Here is a 17,756-nt window from a genome sequence, read left to right as displayed (position 1 = left end):
AAGGAAAAATAGTGAACTTCTCTTTTGTGTAAAATGCGGGAAGAGAAAAAAGACATTTAAATTAAAGGCATAAATTTTTGTTATCCATCCTTTTTAAATTTTAGAGACCACTTGAGTTTATTATATGTGTAATTTATTAATTATTTAAGCTAATATATTCTCTTATAAATAATGAGTTAAAAACAAATTTCTTCAAAGTTTAAAGACACTAACCCTTGGTATGGTGGAATGAAATGGAAGTAGGAATGAAATGAAGATGGGAAAGAAATGACAAACTTTAGGTTATTCCTATGCTTGATATGCATAAAGAATATTAAAGCACTGAAATTGTGATTCTTTGTTTGATTTTTATTCATATGGTTGGTAGCTAGAAATAAAGTTTAGGAATCAAATGAAATTATTTTATTTTACTAAATTATATTTTACACCACTTAAAAGTATAAAAACTATAAATCTAATTGAGTAAATAAATATTTTATTAATGTATTTCACGAAGAACATTTACAAAAATTTAAATTAAATTAGTAATTTTGTGGATGTAATATATAGTTCTATAAGATATACACTTTCTCTCTTAATTTTTTTTTTAAAAGATTATCGATAGATAGATTTAAGTATTTGTAATTCTCTATTTTTTTCTTTTAACTTTATAAAACTTAAATGTTTGAATTAATTAATACTTAATTATATTAAGACTAAATATTATGAAGGAGTCCATAAAATTTAGCATAAATTTAACATAGTATTATTTTTTATATACATAGTTAAACTGTAAGCATATTAATTCTCATTTAAAAAATATTATTCTTTCAACATAAAAATATACATCTATATATTTCATAAATTATATTTTTTTGTTGTATTCGTTATACTGTAAATAGTTACGTTAGTTAAACGCATTTGTAATGAACTTGACCCAATATTTTTAGTATATATAAGTTAGAAAAAAAATCAATTAGTTAGTGTAATTGTTGATGTATAATAAATAAGAAAAAAGAAATATATAAAATAGAAATATGAAAGAAATCATGAGAACAAATTATATAAAATAAATACGTAGAATCTTATTAAGTTAGTACTACTATTATATATGATTATATAATGTGTTGCATCACTTTCAATTAATTCATATATTAAACTATTGCTTATATTAAGTTGATAGTAATATTTTATTTTAAAAAATATTTTTTATTCAGAAAATACTTTTTATATTTTCAATAATAATAATAATAATAATGCATGCTTCATACAAATATACATGTCAAAATTCAAATTTGATTAATTAACAATGTCATGAAATGACTAATACCATAGTGGATGGAATGAATGGTGATTCCAAATGTAATGGTGAATTGGTGATTCCTACAAAAAAAAAGTATACCAAGAAAATGAATAGAATGAAGGTAGGAATCATCATTCCATTCTCACTTCCTTTCCATCATACCAATCACCTCCTTATAATTATATTTATAAAAAAAAAAAAAAAAAAAAACATTTTTAGTTTAAGATGTGAACTCACATGCGGCACGCCGCGCGCTTCTTTACGGCAGGGGCAAGTCGAGCCAAGACAAGCCGGGATGGTAGAGTCTGTATTATGGCCTCTGCACATAGATCGCGATCATGCCACTTCGCCTACGGGTGCAATGCACCATGATCCTCTGATGCAGGATCCTCCACATCAATATTCTATGCACGAGATTGGTATTACCTCTGGCGGAGATGAATTAGTTTCTTCTGAAACTGCGAAGAAGTTGAGAGAGGATTACGCCGCAGAACTAGACAATGACGACGGGGGCGATGGCGGTGGCGGCGACGCTTCATCATTGGAAACTGATGACTCTGATGCAGACAATATGGTTGGATACTCTGATGAACTGAACGATGTGAAATGGCACATGAGAAACGCTGTGAGGCCAGACGACTGGGCGGCCGCGTCGATCTTCGGGCGGCCGGGCACCGGAATAACGTACGCGGCATGGGAGGTTTTCCAGTACGCACGACAAGCAGAAGCCTTCGAGTGCTGCGTGTGGGCGGCCGTGGGCCCCAGACGTCACCGCAAGGCGGTCCTCCTGGGCATCCTCTGCCTGCTTCTGAACATAGTAAACGGTAACAGAGGAGGCGACGGGAAGGCGGCAGAGGTCGGAGAAGACGACATGTTGTTCGAGCTGAGCGAGGAGGAATACGTGAGGGGCGGTGTGGCGTCGCTACTGGCGGGGCGGAAGTACATGATCGTGTTGGATGACGTGGATGACACTGGAATGTTGGACTACTTGCTGACGGCCGGCGTTTCCGGTGCAGAATAACGGGAGCCTGGTGTTGGTGACGACCAGCGCCGTCGACGTCAGTAACCATCCGTCGCTGCGTCTAACTAGTACTAACTTGGAAGATCGGGGCTTACAATATGAGGACATGTGGTGGGGTCTTCTCCGGTGTATGCTGTCGGGGCCCATCTCGCCGGAGTTGGAGGAAGTGGGAAGGAAGGCTGTCCGGAACTGTGGAGGCCGCTTTTTTTGCTTTGTGAAGCTTATCTTCTTCTTATGGAACACCGACTGGAGCGTGGAGGCGTGGAGCCAGATAGCCCATCATCCACACCATCCAATCTTCCACCAAATTGTTGATGAACTATCAGAGGTAAGTACAACTTTTCTCTCTGTATAGAGTTGGTATCAATTTTATATAAATATAGAAATATAAAAATATTTTAATTTATTTTCCGTGTATTGAATCTCACTCCAGGTACGTAAAATCAAAGAAGACCTGAACAATTTTACAGATAGCGACAAGGCTGTCTTACCCCATTTTATCAAAGATATTGATGCACCAACTGGAGTTCAATTTATGAAGGAGAAGCTCTTCCCAAAAAGGAAGTTCTTCCCAAAGATGGAAGTGATCTCATTTGTTGGAATGGCGGGCATTGGCAAGACAACATTTGTTAAGAAGGTTTATGAATATGCTAAGATTTTGTCCCAATATGAGAATATTGATTTGCGTTATTACAAGCACTACGTGTGGCTTACTTTAGGCCCAAAATATAAATCAGAAGATATATTCATAGATATTCTAGCTCAGATATTTCCAGACATTGATAAAATGGAAATCAAAGGAGATGCAAAACGTGTTGGCAAATTGATCCGAGGGTTACAGAACAAGAGGCTCTTGATTGTGTTGGACAACGTGTGGAGCGAAGCTCCACTGGAGCACTTGGCAAAGTCGTTTCCGAACATCAAGGGCAGAGCTTTGGTGACTACTAGAATGGGGAAAGTGGCACGTTCTGAAAAGATCCACATTGTTCGTGAAATGCACTTACTAAGTAAAGAAGAAAGCTGGAAGCTTCTCTGTGAGAAGGTGTTTGTTGAAGAAGATTACTGCCCTTTTGATCTGATGAGAAGTGGGAAGAGAATTGCAGAGAACTGTGACGGTCTTCCTCTCACGATTCTAAAAGTAGCCAGCCTCGTGTCCAGAAACCTCACCGCGGAATACTGGGACGATGTAGCAAAAAAGAATTTGGATTTCGTGAACGCGTTGCAAGACTTATCTCAAACACTAGAAGTTGCCGTTGAGGAGCAGCCTCATATAAGCGTTAAGGAGCAACAACCTGCGGCTGCTTTGTCGCCACCGTACGTGAGCAGTGCAACTCCACGTCCGCTTTCGCCAACGCTACAAACAAGGTTTGCAAAGTTTATGTCCGCTGCTGCTTCAGGAGGTCGAGTGCTGGCGATGATCCTTAAGGAGAGCGATGGCAACTCCCTAGAGTATGATTTTTTTGCAGATATTGTGGACCAGAGCAAAGATTTGGTGATAGGGGTATAAAACTTGTTTATCTTTTCGCATTATGTTTGTTATAAATTATCTTTTACTATTGAATTCTTATACATTTAGTTTGATGCAGGCTATTGATTTGTACATGTTGGTGTTGAGGATTAGGCTGATCGTCGGGAATGTTCTATTACATAGTGTTAACTCTGATAACACTATCATCTGCGACACTGATTTGTTCGTAAGATTTTATCTTGTTGTGGAGAATTCATAATTATTTTTAACTCTTACCTAATTACTTTTTTCCTATTTCCTAATTAAATATTGTATTAATAGATATACTTGAACAATGAGTGGGTGAAGATATGTAATAAGTGGCGTGAACTACAATCCACGCATGAAGAGAGCCACGTTCAATTTGGCGACGAAAGTTACCGCGATTGGAGACCCAACGAGGAGTGGGTCAATGCAATTCGAGGTATAGGCGTTCCGAACACTCAGAGATCATGGATCAATGCAACTCAGGTAACTTATTCATTCAGTGATTATGAATTTTTTATACTTAAACTATTATTGTCCTTATTTGAACGTGTGATTATGTTAGGTTATTGTCCCTTGTCTCGTCGGTTCGCACTATGTTGTATGCCAATTAGATCTCCATGAGGGGATTTGCGAGTTATACGACTCGCTTCATTATTGTCTTAACGAGGATACTCGTGCATACCGAGTTCAACAACTCTCTGGAATACTTAAGCTGCTACCTCGTTTGTTGTTGTTTGGTGAATGGTTCGCTTATAGTCCGATTCGATCTCCCAATTTTCAAAATCGGATGGAATTTACTTTGAGGGTAGCTGAACCAATGATGCAGTTTAATCAAGCAGACAATGTCAGTTGTGGCGTATTCTGTTGCATGCAAGTAGAGCGGATCATTGCCGATTCACCATCCATTGAATGGGGTCATGGCCACGTCACCGAGTATAGGTGGAACATTGCTGCTAGGATATTTGATTTGTGCGAGACCCCAGAGCTAGAGCTAGAAGACTCACGGGTTTGTCCAGATTTGTCCAACTGAGTATTGGAATTTTGATATGTGATTTAATTAAATGTGAATTTATTTTATTTATCAATATTTTTTTTAACGTATTTCCAATAAATTTAGCAAATACATCTGTTCTAGCTCGCTCACGGTGGATATTACCCATAAGGTTGATGGCCAGTGGGGCTGTCTTTGGAATGTTGAGGTGCCTCCCAAACTCAGGAACTTTTTGTGGCGTGCGGCTAGGGGAAATTTGCCATCTAAAGAGCGTCTCCTCTCTCGGGGTGTTGCAAAAGTGGGTTCGAAAACCTTTGGCATTCGTTCTTTCACTGTCCCTTCACCGAGGACTGCTGGAGGCATGGTGGTTTGCAGCTTTATATTTCAAACATCACAACCTCTTGTGACTCTTTTGAACAGGCGCTTTCTAAAATTTTGCGGGACTCGGATTCTGAAAGGAAAGCTAATGTGTGCATGATGCTTTGGCAAATTTGGAGGGACAGGAATGTGATGGTTTGGCAGGAGATTTCCCCTGTTTTTTCTAGATCGGTGCTCTGCGCTGTTGCTGTGAGGAGTGATTGGAAAGCTGCGTATATTTCGCCCACCCAGAATTCGCATGTTGTTGCTACTTGTTTGGGGTGGCACCTTATCCCCGAAGGGTCGATTAAATGCAACGTTGATGCTGCATTTTTTGATGAGGATCAGTCCATGGGTGTTGGTGTGGCTATCAAAGATCATGAGGGGAGCTTCGTGACTGGCAAATCCATCAAACTTGCGGGTCGCCGCAGCGTTGTTGAGGGAGAATTGCTTGGTATCAAAGAGGCTTTATCTTGGATTAAGGAGCTTGGCTACGATAGAGGAGGTTTGGAATCTGATAGCAAACAGGCGTGTGACTTAATTAATTCGGGTGGGAGGAATATGTAAGAGCTGGGCGTTATTGCTTCTTCTTGCCGTCAAGATTTGTTGGTTTTGCCGAATTTTAGTATTCGTCATATTAGGCGTGAACAGAATGTCATCGCTCATTGTCTAGCGAAGGCTGTGAGAGATTTTATCAAACATCATGTTTGAAATGAACCCTGTCTTCTGTGGTGAGTCATCTCCTCGTCCCATGTTCTTGTGTTCAATAATATATCTCCGCTTTTCTCTCTAAAAAAAAAGCAAATACATTTGTTAATTAATCTATGTCTATCCAACTAGGTAGCCAGTCAAATTTCTCAATGTGCTCGAGCTAGCTAATCGGCGGCTGCCTAGTCCCCTTCGAAAAATTTGATTTGGCTACTTAATTTGGTTGATTAATTTAAATATCACAAAATCTTGGGTACACCCGGATGTACCGTACAACCAGATTGACCCGTACCCAAATTAGTTTTATTTATATGATTTGGGTCAAGATATGGGTTCAAATCAGAGTGCGTATCAAAGTCTAAGTGAAGATGTAACTCAATTGTACGGTACACCCGGGTGTACCCAAGACCACTATATACATGTCGAGTGTTGTATCAGTTTACCCAAAATACACAAAGACATTCTTAATTAGTATTTCAAAATTTAATTACGAGTAAATTCATTAAAATAGATTTATTAAGAAGTAATTCATTTTTTTAGACTATTTATTTGAATATTTATGTGTTGAATGTCTTATCAAATTGCTCAAATTATAAATAAATACTCCCTCCGTCCACCAATTCAAGGCCTACTTGCCTTTTTGGTCCGTCCACAAAAACAAGGTCTACCTATTTTTGGTAAGTGTTTATTCATTATTTAATCAAAAAAGTCAAAGATTCTTTACAAAAAAGTGGGACCCTTTCTCCACTCAACTAATAAAAATACACTTTTTATTAAAAAGTGGGACCCTTTCTCCACTTAACTAATAAAAATACATTTTTTCTTAAAACCCGTGTTTTTTCATATAGGCCTTTAATTGGTGGACGGAGGGAGTAAATATTATTATTATTATTATTATTATTATTATTATTATTATTATTTGTTTTGCATTAATTAAAATAAATTTTACTCCACATATTAATCAAGAATATACTAATTAAAATATCTTTTTTAAAGAAATTAAAATACTCCCTCCGTCCCGCCCAAGATGCTACATATTCCTTTTTGGGCCGTCCCAACGAAGATGCTACATTTCTATATTTGGCAAAAATAAGGAATTTTAAACACTTAATTAACACAAATTAAGTATTTCTTTATTACATTATCTCTCCTACTTTATCACTTTATTACCTTCTCTTTCTTACTTTATCACTTTCTCTCTCATACTTTATCACTTTATTACCTTCTCTTTCTTACTTTATTACCTTCTCTTTCTTACTTTATCACTTTATTATTACACACTTAAAACATTAATCTACAACTCCTTAAATCCCGTGCCCAAAGGTAAATGTAGCGTCTTGGCCGGGACGGAGGGAGTATCTTTTAAATATTCTTTTTTGCAATATACTCCCTCCGTCCCAACTTTTAGTATCAAGCTTTCCTTTTTTGGCCGTCCCACATTTTGGTATTCATTTTTCTATTTTTAGTAAAAGTAGGTGAAACCCTTACTTCATTTTAATTATTTTAACTCTCACATAAATTGTAGGATCCTTATTTCACTCACAACACACCAATCACTTTATTAAAACTTGTGCCGCTCTCAACTAGATACCAAAAGCCGAGGCGGAGGGAGTAATAAAATAGGCTGCTCGAGCTAAAATTGAATATGCTCTATTTCAGTATTAAAGCGAGATAATCTCATTCAAGTAAAATCTAAATAATGTTTTCAGATAGTATTTTCTCTATATTTAATCTACTGTTTGGAAAGTGCATAAAAACACGTAATGTATCGAAAATGGGTTATTGCCGGAAAATATTTATAATTGTCAATTTTTTTATTTATGTATGATTTTATAATTTAATTAAAAATACATAAATTTTCAAGTAATTCCAATTATGACATAATTTGAATTTCTGTCAAATGCCACAAAATCAACAATTAAAAAACGACACCATTTTCATTAGTATAACTGTGTGTCTTGTGCGGCAACCGACCATATTGAGTCACGCTAGAGTTTCGATTGCCAATTAAAATTTTATTTGACAGAAATTCAAATTATGTTTAAAATTAATTGTGATTAAATTAAAAATTAATAGGTTAAGTATCAAATAAGCCCCTGACACAGTAGCCCTTATCACGTTTACCTCCCTATAGTCCAAGTTGGGCCAATTAAACCCTCATAGTACCTAAAATCGAATAAGTGAGCCCTCGCCTTTAACGGCCATATAACACCGTCTGCCTTTAACCTTTTATTTTATTTTATTAAGTGGGCCTCGCAGTCCGCAGTCTATGCCGACTCACCGAGTCCCACTCGCCGCCGCCGAAATACTCGGCCAGCTCCTTGAACATCCCCGACCCCAGCATGTCGTCCACCCGCCGCACCAGATGCTCTGCCAGCACCGCCGACGACACGTCCACCCAAATGAAGCAGCACCTGTACTGTACCTCAGCCCCCTGCACACGGCGAACGCGTCCGACGCGGGGTCGAATTTCTCCGCCAGCAATGCGTAGATGAACTCGGGGTGCGACTCGGATGAGGCGGCGAGGCGGAAGTCGGAGGGGGTGAACTCGAGGTGCGACTCGGACGAGTCGAACTCGCCCAGGAGGTGGTGGGGGACGTGTTCCCGGTCGCGGGGAGGGATTTTGTTGGTGGTGATGTCGAGGCCGCGGTGGATTTGGATTTTGTCGGAGTTGACGATCTCCGACGATCGGAAGAATCTCGACGCCAAGTCGATGGAGAGCTTGGTCTTGTCGCAGCCCGTGGGGCCCATCACCACCACGATCTTCCTGTGGCGGCGGGAGGAGGCGGCGGTGGCGGAGGCCATCTTCGGGGCGCACCTGCGAAACGGTGGTGTCTTGTGATGACGCGTTTGAAATTGGAGCAGTGATAATCTTCTCATAAGGAAGAAGAAAAAGAAAAGATTTATGAAATTGAAAGGAATTAAGAGTGGTGGATGAGAGGTTGGTTGTTTGTTACGTTGCAGCGCAGAGAGAGAGGAGTGAAAATATTTGTAGAATGGAAGAAATTAAAAACTGGTGGGGCCCACTTAATAATAAATAAAAAAATTAAAGACAGACGGCGTTATATGGCCGTTAGAGGCGAGGGCTCACTTATTCGATTTTAGGTACTATGAGGGTTTAATTGGCCCAACTTGAACTATAGGGAGGTAAACGTGATAAGGGCTGCTATGTCAGGGGCTTATTTGATACTTTACCCAAAATTAATATCAAGTCAAAAAAAATTAAAAATTAATATATTTTTAAATTAAATTATAAAATTATGTTATAAATAAAAAGTTCGCAAACTATAAATATTTTACGGTAAATAACCCTCATCGAAAATACGGAGGCAAAAGGGCTGTTTTGACTGTACAATATGTATTTCAATATTAATTAATATATCGATGAGTAAGTGAGAGAGGTGAAAGTGATATTGAAACTAAGCTCTCCCTTCCCTGCCATGGCGACGCCGCTGCTTCAGAAACCCTCAATCCAGAAGCTTTGAGTCCATCCATTTTTCAGGCAAGTCGTTCATCATTTCCCAACACATCTTCTATTTCTATCGAAACATGATTGCAATTGCACGCAGGAATCTCTCCTGTTTATTTGTAAACCCTAATTCATTTCTCTGCAACTCCAATGCTCATCTCTTCCCGTCAATCCATTTCTTCTCCACTTGGAGGGTGAAAAACCCAATCCCTAGCCCTGAAATCTACGATCTATTGCTCAACAAACACCAATTTCTTCCTGAATTAGCTTCAATAGCTTCAACTGGTTTACCTAAAGCTAGTAGCCCCATAGGAGCTGATTCAGTAGTGTCATTCCTCAAAGAGAATAGCTTTACGGCTACTCAGCTGCAGAAAGTCGTCACATATGATTCTCGAATTCTAGGGTTTACCATTGAGAGCATTAATTTCAAATTGAAGGTATTCCAGAGTTTGGGCCTTTCCCCCAAGGAGATTGCCAAGATAATATCCGAACATGCGACTATTTTACATTTAAGTTATGAGAATAGTATCATTCCCAAATTATCGATGCTAAAGTGCTTGCTGGGATCCGATCATGATGTGGCCAGACTTTTGAAACGATGCAGCTGGTTTCTGTCAGCCGTTTTGGAGAAAACCTTAATGCCAAATATGGAAATCTTGAAGAGCTATAGCATACCAATGGTGCATATCCTTCATTTTCTCTATCTTCGCCCGAGATGTTTCGTGGTCAAGCCGGATATTATGCAGAAATCTGTAGTCAGGGCTATAGAATTTGGGGTCCCTTGGACTTCAGGCGTTTTTATCCAAGCTGTGAATCTTTTCACTCATACGAGTGAAGGGATGTGGGAAGTCAAGGTGCAAACGCTCCGCGATTTGGGATTTTCTGATGATGATATACTCACAATATTTAGGAAGCAACCATTGGTTTTCTCACTATCTGGGAAGAAAATGAAGAATGTCACAGAGCTTCTGCTTGCTACCGGTAAGTACGATCTATCCAGCATTGTCACTTGTCCAGCAGCCCTCGGGTACAGTATGAAGAAGAGGATTGAGCCGCGATTGCAAATACTTAGACTTTTGGAAAGTAGGAGTTTGATTGAAAAGTGGCCATCACTTTCACGTGTTGTTACGTTAACAGAGGATAGATTTTTAGACAGATGCGTTAAGCCTTATTGTGATGAGATTGTCGAAGAACACATCACAAAGATATATGTGGAAGGCAGAAAAAGATGAAGCTTTGTTCCATGTTGATGAACTTGGGAAAGGCCTTGAGCTAGCTAAAGAAGATTCAAATGGATTGTTAGTTTATATTCTAAACTTTCTTATATTGGATGCATTTTGAAGCAATTGCTGTAGAGTTGGAGGTGACTGGATTCAGCTGAGTTCGGAGGAATTAATATGATTTTTTTTTTTTTTTAATGATCAGTAGGCGAAATATGCTGTTGTGAATCCTTGTGGCTTTTTCCAGTGTTTCTCAATTTCTCATCTCATTAATGGAACTTCCTTCTATTTCTCAATACATTTGGTTGGAAATGCTCTTATTTTGAGAGGGTTAATTGGAAACGGCAGTCATCAGAAATCGAATAATGGAGTAGAATTGTTGATGTGATTTCGTAGACAATAGAAAGAATCTCGATCGATTAACTTATGCGAGCATTAAATAGAGTAGGGTGGACAAAAATATTTTATCCGATGAACAGTTTGCATTTCATTGAAACATTTAAGCTCAATAGCTAAATCATACATTTGAAAAATAAGTCCACCTGATTAGGCAATGTCTGTCGTTTATTCTTAACTTTGAATCGGAATAGCAACGCTAGTCCTCACGATCCACAAAGCCTACAAGAAATCTATAATCTTAATAGGTACCCTGAATCTAATCTTAAATCATAGTGAATTGCTTAAACATTTTATGATTCACTTAGCCGGGTTTTCAAAATTTAATAAATAAATAATGAAAACTAATTTTTTTGAACTAAAAACACCAACAACATCCTTACTCGATTTTTCTTTGAAAATTGGATTTATGAAAAACAAACTTTAATCATAAATGATCCTATTAGTAAAATATTAATGCTAATTTCTTTCATGTTCAATTAATATAACAAGTAATCACACTTAATATATGCACATAATAAATATTATTATTATTATGCAATTATACTTTAGTAAAATAATTAATCAAGCTCAAATATAAAGTCTAATTAATAAACTAATTGAGCTTAGCTAACTAAATAAATAAAAACACATGGTCCAATATTTAAAATAAAACTAAGCCCAACAAATAAATAAATCTGCAGCCGAGTCTCTTTTTCGTTTAAAGAAAAACGGCCTATCTTAAAAGTTTACAAGCCCAACTGGAATTCAATGGCTCAAATCAATTTCTTCTTCAAAACGCACGCACACATGACACAACTCAACACATACAAAAGAGTGACAAAAAAAAAAATCAAATTAAGTTTTGGCGGGAAAATAGAATTGTTGCAAATGGATAGTCTTCCACCGCCACCGCGGCCCCGCCGGTGCAGTGAAGGCTCGCTGATTGGGGTTCAGTTTCCGGTAAGTAAAGAAGAAGAAATTGGATCGGATATGAATTGTTGAATTAAATGAAATCAGAATTTTGAGCAATAGTTTAAAGCTGTAGCGATTGATTATTTTGTTATTTGCAGAGTGTTCGAACTCGCCCTTACTATTTTAGGAGGTGTAAAAAGGTGAATCCGACAAGCATAGAGTCTCTGTTCGAGGAGCTGTTGATGGAAATCCTGGTACGTCTCTCAGCTGATGATCTTTACGCCAATGTAAGGCTGGTGTGTCGCAGATGGTACCATCTAATCCATTCCAAACCTTTCGTGTACGCGCACCTTAACCATACTAGTCATGGACTTCTTCTCTCACATTCCTCGGATTACCTAGTTTTTATAACTGCAACAACACAAGGCCGAATTGAAGTATCTAATTTAGGTTACGTAATCAGGTTCCGACATGTCTCTAGTTGTAATGGTTTGACTGTGGGGTTAGAGTTCTGTGGAAAGTATGCTGCGTTTATTGTGAATCCTGCTACAAAGTGTCGCTTCAGCCTCCCTCCATTGCCTGTTGGAGGAGAGTCTGGTTTCCTCGGGATAGCTTATGCTGCAGCTTCCATGGAGTATAAAGTGGTCCTAACATACATTGTTGATAGGATACATAAATGTGCTATATTAACTGTTGGAGTCGACAAGACTTGGAGAAGTGTCGCCATTGCTAAATCAATTGGCATCCTTCAGACTCCGTTAATCATTCAAGGATTTATGCTCTGGCTTTTAGAAAGGACTCGTATCATGACATTGAATGTGGAGAGTGAAGTTATGAGAGAGATTCATGTCCCCATTTTTCCTCCAGATTATGACAAGAGGAGGCACTCGTATTGTTATCTTTCAACAGGGAGGTATCTCTCTCTGTTGATTGAGTATGAACATTTGTTGTGGCAAGTTTGGGAGATGAAACCGGAAACTGGGGAATGGAGAAAGCTGTCGCGCAACATTGACCTGAGAGCTCATAAGTGTAGAATCCAACAGTTTGCTTTGGAGAGTCAGGATGACCTTCAGATAGTTGGTTGGGTTAAATATCCGGAGGTGTTGGTGTTTGTTTTCAGGGGGATTCGTCGCTTTTGCTATTACTACAATCTTGGTGCAGATGAAATCCACTCCATCGATGTACCTGTTTTTGGTAATTTCGCCGAGTATGCAGTGCATAGGAACAGCCTCGTGTGGTTAAGTTAAGGGCTTCTATTCTGTTTTCTTGTCACTATTTCAATGTGTTGTTTGAGGGATCTTTAATTTATAAACATTATTTTCTTTCATGTCATCAATATTGACAAACTTGTAGCTGCTACATTGGACATGTTATTCATAGTATGCATTTCAGATGTGGTAAGTGACATGTGAAGCATCCAGTGGTAAATTATTACTTCTTTAGAAACATGTAGTCAAGTACATGCCTCTATTCATTCCTTATACAATAGTTGGTATCAGCTTCTTCATTTTCTTATTCTACTTGTTTTCTTTTTTGTTGTTTTGAGTGTTTTGACTTATTGATAACATCATCCTTCATTCTGTTTGTGGCTTTAGGCAACCTTATGACATGTTCAGATGCATTCGATGTTAATTATCTTTTCTATCAAGTCTTTGAGGAAACTGGCATGTGGTGATCAGAAAGCCCATTTGATGCATGAATGTGTAAAACATCTACTAATTCCTCTATAATGCACGAGAATATTTTTATTGAATTTATTCAATTAATTAATTCAACTAAAAATAATTATTATTTGATTTGATATATTAAGTTATTGACAATTTTGGTTATTTGCTTTGTGTTCTTTTTTTATTGATAAGAAATTAAATAAAAAACTATTATTTTACCAACTACGTGTCAAATAATGGCGCGGAATTTGGACGAAATTTTGCCAGAATTTAAATTAGTAGCAAATTCAGATAACTGCCCTTTTGATCTGAGGAGAAGTGGGATGAAAATTGCTGAGAACTGTGATGGTCTTCCTCTCGCAATTCTCAAAATAGCCAGCCTCGTATCCAAAGACCTCACCGCGGAATACTGGGACGACGTAGCAAAGAAGAATTCGGATTTTGTGAGTGCGTTGCAAGACTTATCTGAAACAATAGAAGCTGGCGTTGAGGAGCAACGACCCACAGCTGCTTTGTTGCCACCGTACGTGAGCAGTGCGGCTCCACGTCCACTTTCGCCAACGCTACAAACAAGGTTTGCAAAGTATATGTCCGATGCTGCTTAAGGAGGTCTAGTGCTGGCGATGGTCCTTAAGGAGAGTGATGGCAACTCCCTAGAGTATGATTTTTTTGCAGATATCATGGACCAGAGCAAAGATTTGGTGATAGGGGTACAAAACTTTTTTTTTTTTTCTTTTGCATTATGTTTGTTATAAATTACTCTTTTACGATTGAATTCTTATATATTTAGTTTGATGCAGGCTATTGATTTGTACATGTTGGCGTTGAGGATTAGGTGATCACCGGGAATGTTCTATTACAGAGTGTTAACTCTGATAACACACCATCATCTGCGACGCTGATTTGTTCGTAAGATTTATCCATTTGTGGAGAATTCATAATTATTTTTAACTCTTACCTAATTACTTTTTTTTTCCATTTCCTAAATACTATATTGGAATAGATATACTTGAACAATGAGTGGTTGAAGATATGTAACCAGTGGTGTGAACTCCAATCTGCGCGTGAAGAGGGCCACGTTCAATTTGGCGATGAAAGTTACCGCGATTGGAGACCCGATGAGGAGTGGGCCAATCAGGGTCGTCTCTGAGGGCGGGCCAGCATGGGCGACCGCCCAGGGCCTATCATTTTCAGGGGCCCAAATTTTTTTATATTTTCTTATATATACTATTATTATTATGGGCTTAAATTTCTTCTTGTGTATACTACTAGCATTGGGGAAAAAAAAGGCCCAAAAAAGTACATCCAGAATAATTTTGGGGCCCCCAAAAATGGTAAGGTCTAATATCATTTTTTGTGTATACTATGCGCATGGGCTCTGTCATGAAACAATTAGAAGGTCTAATATTTAATACAAGTTTGACTATTGCTAAGGGTTTTGCATCTAACATGAATATGGAGCCAATATTTTCAATAAAATGTCATTTAGAACTTGAATATTTTGTAGTTGTTGTGGACATAACGATTGTTTCTTTAAAATGTAAATTTAAAGAAATGAAACCATTTGATCATATATTTGGTTTTTCGTTTGATTCGAAAACTTTAAAATCTTTGGATAGTGAAAAATTAAGACATTAATGTGTTAATTTGAAATCTACTTTTACTCATGATATGAGTTAGATGATTTATTTACTAAATTAAAAATATTACAAATGAAATTGCCAAATAAAATAACTTCAACTATTGAAATTCTTAAATTTATGAAAATTACATATTGTTATCCAAATATTGCAATATTGTTGACTATGTCAGTAACCGTAGCTTTGGCCGAGAAGAGTTTTTGAAAGTTAAAATTGTTGAAGACATATTTAAAAACGTCGATATGGCAAAAAAGATTAAATCGTTTAGCAATTTTTTGTATTGAAAAAGATATCTTAAAAAATATTGAAACAAATGTTCTTATAGATGACTTTGCAAGTAAAAGGCGAGAATAAGTCATTTATTTTTATAATTATTAATATTTTTTTTTTTACCGAAATATTATAATATAACTTTAAAAAAAGTGTTTTTTTGTATTTTTATGATGGTGAATAGAGAGCCTATTTTTATCGTTTTGCCCTGGGCCCATTTTTCGTTAGAAACGGCCCTGGGGCCAATGCAATTCGAGGCGTAGGCATTCCGAATACTCAGAGATCATGGATCAATGCTACTCAGGTAACTTATTCATTTGGTAATTAATTATGAATTTTTTTATACTAAATTACTATTGTCCTTATTTTGAACGTGCGACTGTGTTAGGTTATTGTCCCTTGTCTCGTCGGTTCACACTATGTTGTATGTCGATTAGATCTCCATGAGGGGATTTGCGAGTTATACGACTCGCTTCATTATTGTCTTAACGAGGATACTCGTGCATACCGAGTTCAACAACTCTCTGGAATACTTAAGCTGCTACCTCGTTTGTTGTTGTTTGGTGAATGGTTCGCTTATAGTCCGATTCGATCTCCCAATTTCCAAAATCGGATGGAATTTATTTTGAGGGTAGCTGCACCGACGCTGCAGTTTAATCAGACAGACAATGTTAGTTGCGGCGTATTCTGTTGCATGCAAGTAGAGCGGCTTACTGCCGACTCACCCTCCATTGAATGGGGTCATGGCCACGTCACCGAGTATAGGTGGAACATTGCTGCTAGGATATTTGATTTGTGCAAGACCCCAGCGGTAGAGCTAGAAGACTCACGAGTTTGTCCACATTTGTCCAATTGAGTATTGGATTTTCGATATGTGATTTAATTAAATGTGGATTTATTTTATTTATCAATTTTTTTTACGTATTTCCAATAAATTTAGCAAATATATTTGTTAATTAATCTATCCAACTATTCTCTCAATTTTTTTTTATTTTTTATTTTTAAATAATCTATCCAACTAGGTAGCCGGTCAAATTTCTCAATGTGCTCGAGCTAGCTAATTGGGGGCTGCCTAGTCCCATTTGAAAAATTAAATTTGGCTACTTAATTTGGTTGATTAATTATCCCAAGGGGATACCAAGCAGTGCGACCTTCTGTCTGCGAACAGTGAGGTCTAAGGATGAAACCCCATCGCTTCCCCCCAAGTAAAATAATAATAATAATAAAAAAAATTGGTTGATTAATTTTAATATATACATGTTGAATGTTGTATCAATCTACCCAAAATACACAGACATTCTTATTTGGAATTTCAAAATTTAATTACGAGTAAATTCATTAAATTAGATTTATTAATAAGTAGTAATTCATTTTTTGAGACGATTTATTTGAATATTTATGTGTTGAAAGTCTTGTCAAATTGCTCAAATTATAAATAAATAATAATAATAATAATTATTATTATTAAAATAATAATAATAATTATTATTATTATTATTATTATTATTATTATTTGTTTTGCATTAATTACAATAAATTATACTCCACATATTAATCAAGAATATACTAATTAAAATATCTTTTAAATATTCTTTTTTGCTAATAAAATAGGTTGCTGGAGTTAAAATTGAATCTGCCTATTTCATTATTATTAAAGATATTGTATTATAGCTCCGAACAGCGGGAGATTCTTTAAAAGAAAGAGATTCCCATTCAAGTAAAATCTAAATAATGTTTTTAGATAATATTTCTCTATATTTAATATATTGTTTGGAAAGTGCATAAAAACAAGTAATGTATCGAAAACGGATTATTGTCGGAAAATATTCATAATTATCCATTTTTTGATTTATAATATAATCTTATAATTTAATTAAAAAATACATTAATTTTCAATTATGACATAATTTAAATTTCTGTCAAATGCCACAAAATCATCAGTTAAAAAACGACACTAGCTTCAATAGTATAACTATGTATCTTGTGTGGCAACCGACCATTTTGAGTCACGCTGGAGTAGGGTTGTAAACGAATCAAATATTTTTGCTCAATTCGAGATTCGATTCGAAATTGCCCGATTCGTATTCGAAATTATTCGATTCGTATTCGATAACAAATATTTGATTCGATTCGATTATTATTCAAATACGTATATGAAATTATGATATTCGATTCGATATATATATATATATATATATATATATAATATTTTAATTATAATTTTATAATATCTTATTCTGATCCTAATTGTATATATATTATATTATATATAGAATATTAACATTTTAATTATAATTTTGGTAGAATTTAATTTTTTAACCCTCTTTTTAAAAAAATAGTAAAAAA

The 17,756-nt window shown here is 36.4% G+C and overlaps 4 protein-coding genes and 1 pseudogene across 4 annotated transcripts; 4 read left to right on the top strand and 1 right to left on the bottom strand.

The window, feature by feature from the left end:
* Positions 1–2,303: 2,303 nt before the first annotated feature.
* On the top strand, positions 2,304–4,839 carry LOC130999317 (uncharacterized). Its single transcript, XM_057924833.1, has 5 exons — positions 2,304–2,631; positions 2,737–3,804; positions 3,890–3,997; positions 4,093–4,281; positions 4,361–4,839. Exons 1-5 carry the CDS (start codon positions 2,410–2,412, stop codon positions 4,826–4,828), a joined length of 2,055 nt encoding a protein of 684 aa, XP_057780816.1. The 5' UTR covers positions 2,304–2,409; the 3' UTR covers positions 4,829–4,839.
* Positions 4,840–8,096: 3,257 nt separating this feature from the next.
* On the bottom strand, positions 8,097–8,659 carry LOC130998759 (adenylate isopentenyltransferase 1, chloroplastic-like; annotated as a pseudogene).
* A 583-nt stretch (positions 8,660–9,242) lies between these two features.
* Positions 9,243–10,901, top strand: LOC130999356 (uncharacterized). The gene has a single exon (XM_057924881.1). It carries the CDS (start codon positions 9,404–9,406, stop codon positions 10,553–10,555), a length of 1,152 nt encoding a protein of 383 aa, XP_057780864.1. The 5' UTR covers positions 9,243–9,403; the 3' UTR covers positions 10,556–10,901.
* Positions 10,902–11,737: 836 nt separating this feature from the next.
* Positions 11,738–13,279, top strand: LOC130999355 (uncharacterized). Its single transcript, XM_057924880.1, has 2 exons — positions 11,738–11,881; positions 11,992–13,279. The coding sequence occupies exons 1-2, from the start codon at positions 11,810–11,812 to the stop codon at positions 13,078–13,080; spliced, it is 1,161 nt and encodes a 386-aa protein (XP_057780863.1). The 5' UTR covers positions 11,738–11,809; the 3' UTR covers positions 13,081–13,279.
* Positions 13,280–14,123: 844 nt separating this feature from the next.
* On the top strand, positions 14,124–16,299 carry LOC130998758 (uncharacterized). The gene is made up of 4 exons (XM_057924166.1): positions 14,124–14,210; positions 14,301–14,335; positions 15,639–15,714; positions 15,799–16,299. Exons 1-4 carry the CDS (start codon positions 14,124–14,126, stop codon positions 16,264–16,266), a joined length of 666 nt encoding a protein of 221 aa, XP_057780149.1. The 3' UTR covers positions 16,267–16,299.
* The last annotated feature ends 1,457 nt before the right edge of the window (positions 16,300–17,756 follow it).

Source organism: Salvia miltiorrhiza, chromosome 8 (genome assembly GCF_028751815.1).
Source record: "Salvia miltiorrhiza cultivar Shanhuang (shh) chromosome 8, IMPLAD_Smil_shh, whole genome shotgun sequence".
Classification (NCBI taxonomy): domain Eukaryota; kingdom Viridiplantae; phylum Streptophyta; class Magnoliopsida; order Lamiales; family Lamiaceae; genus Salvia; species Salvia miltiorrhiza.
The sequence above is the reverse complement of the archived record's forward strand: the minus strand, read 5'-3'. Positions and strand labels throughout refer to the sequence as shown.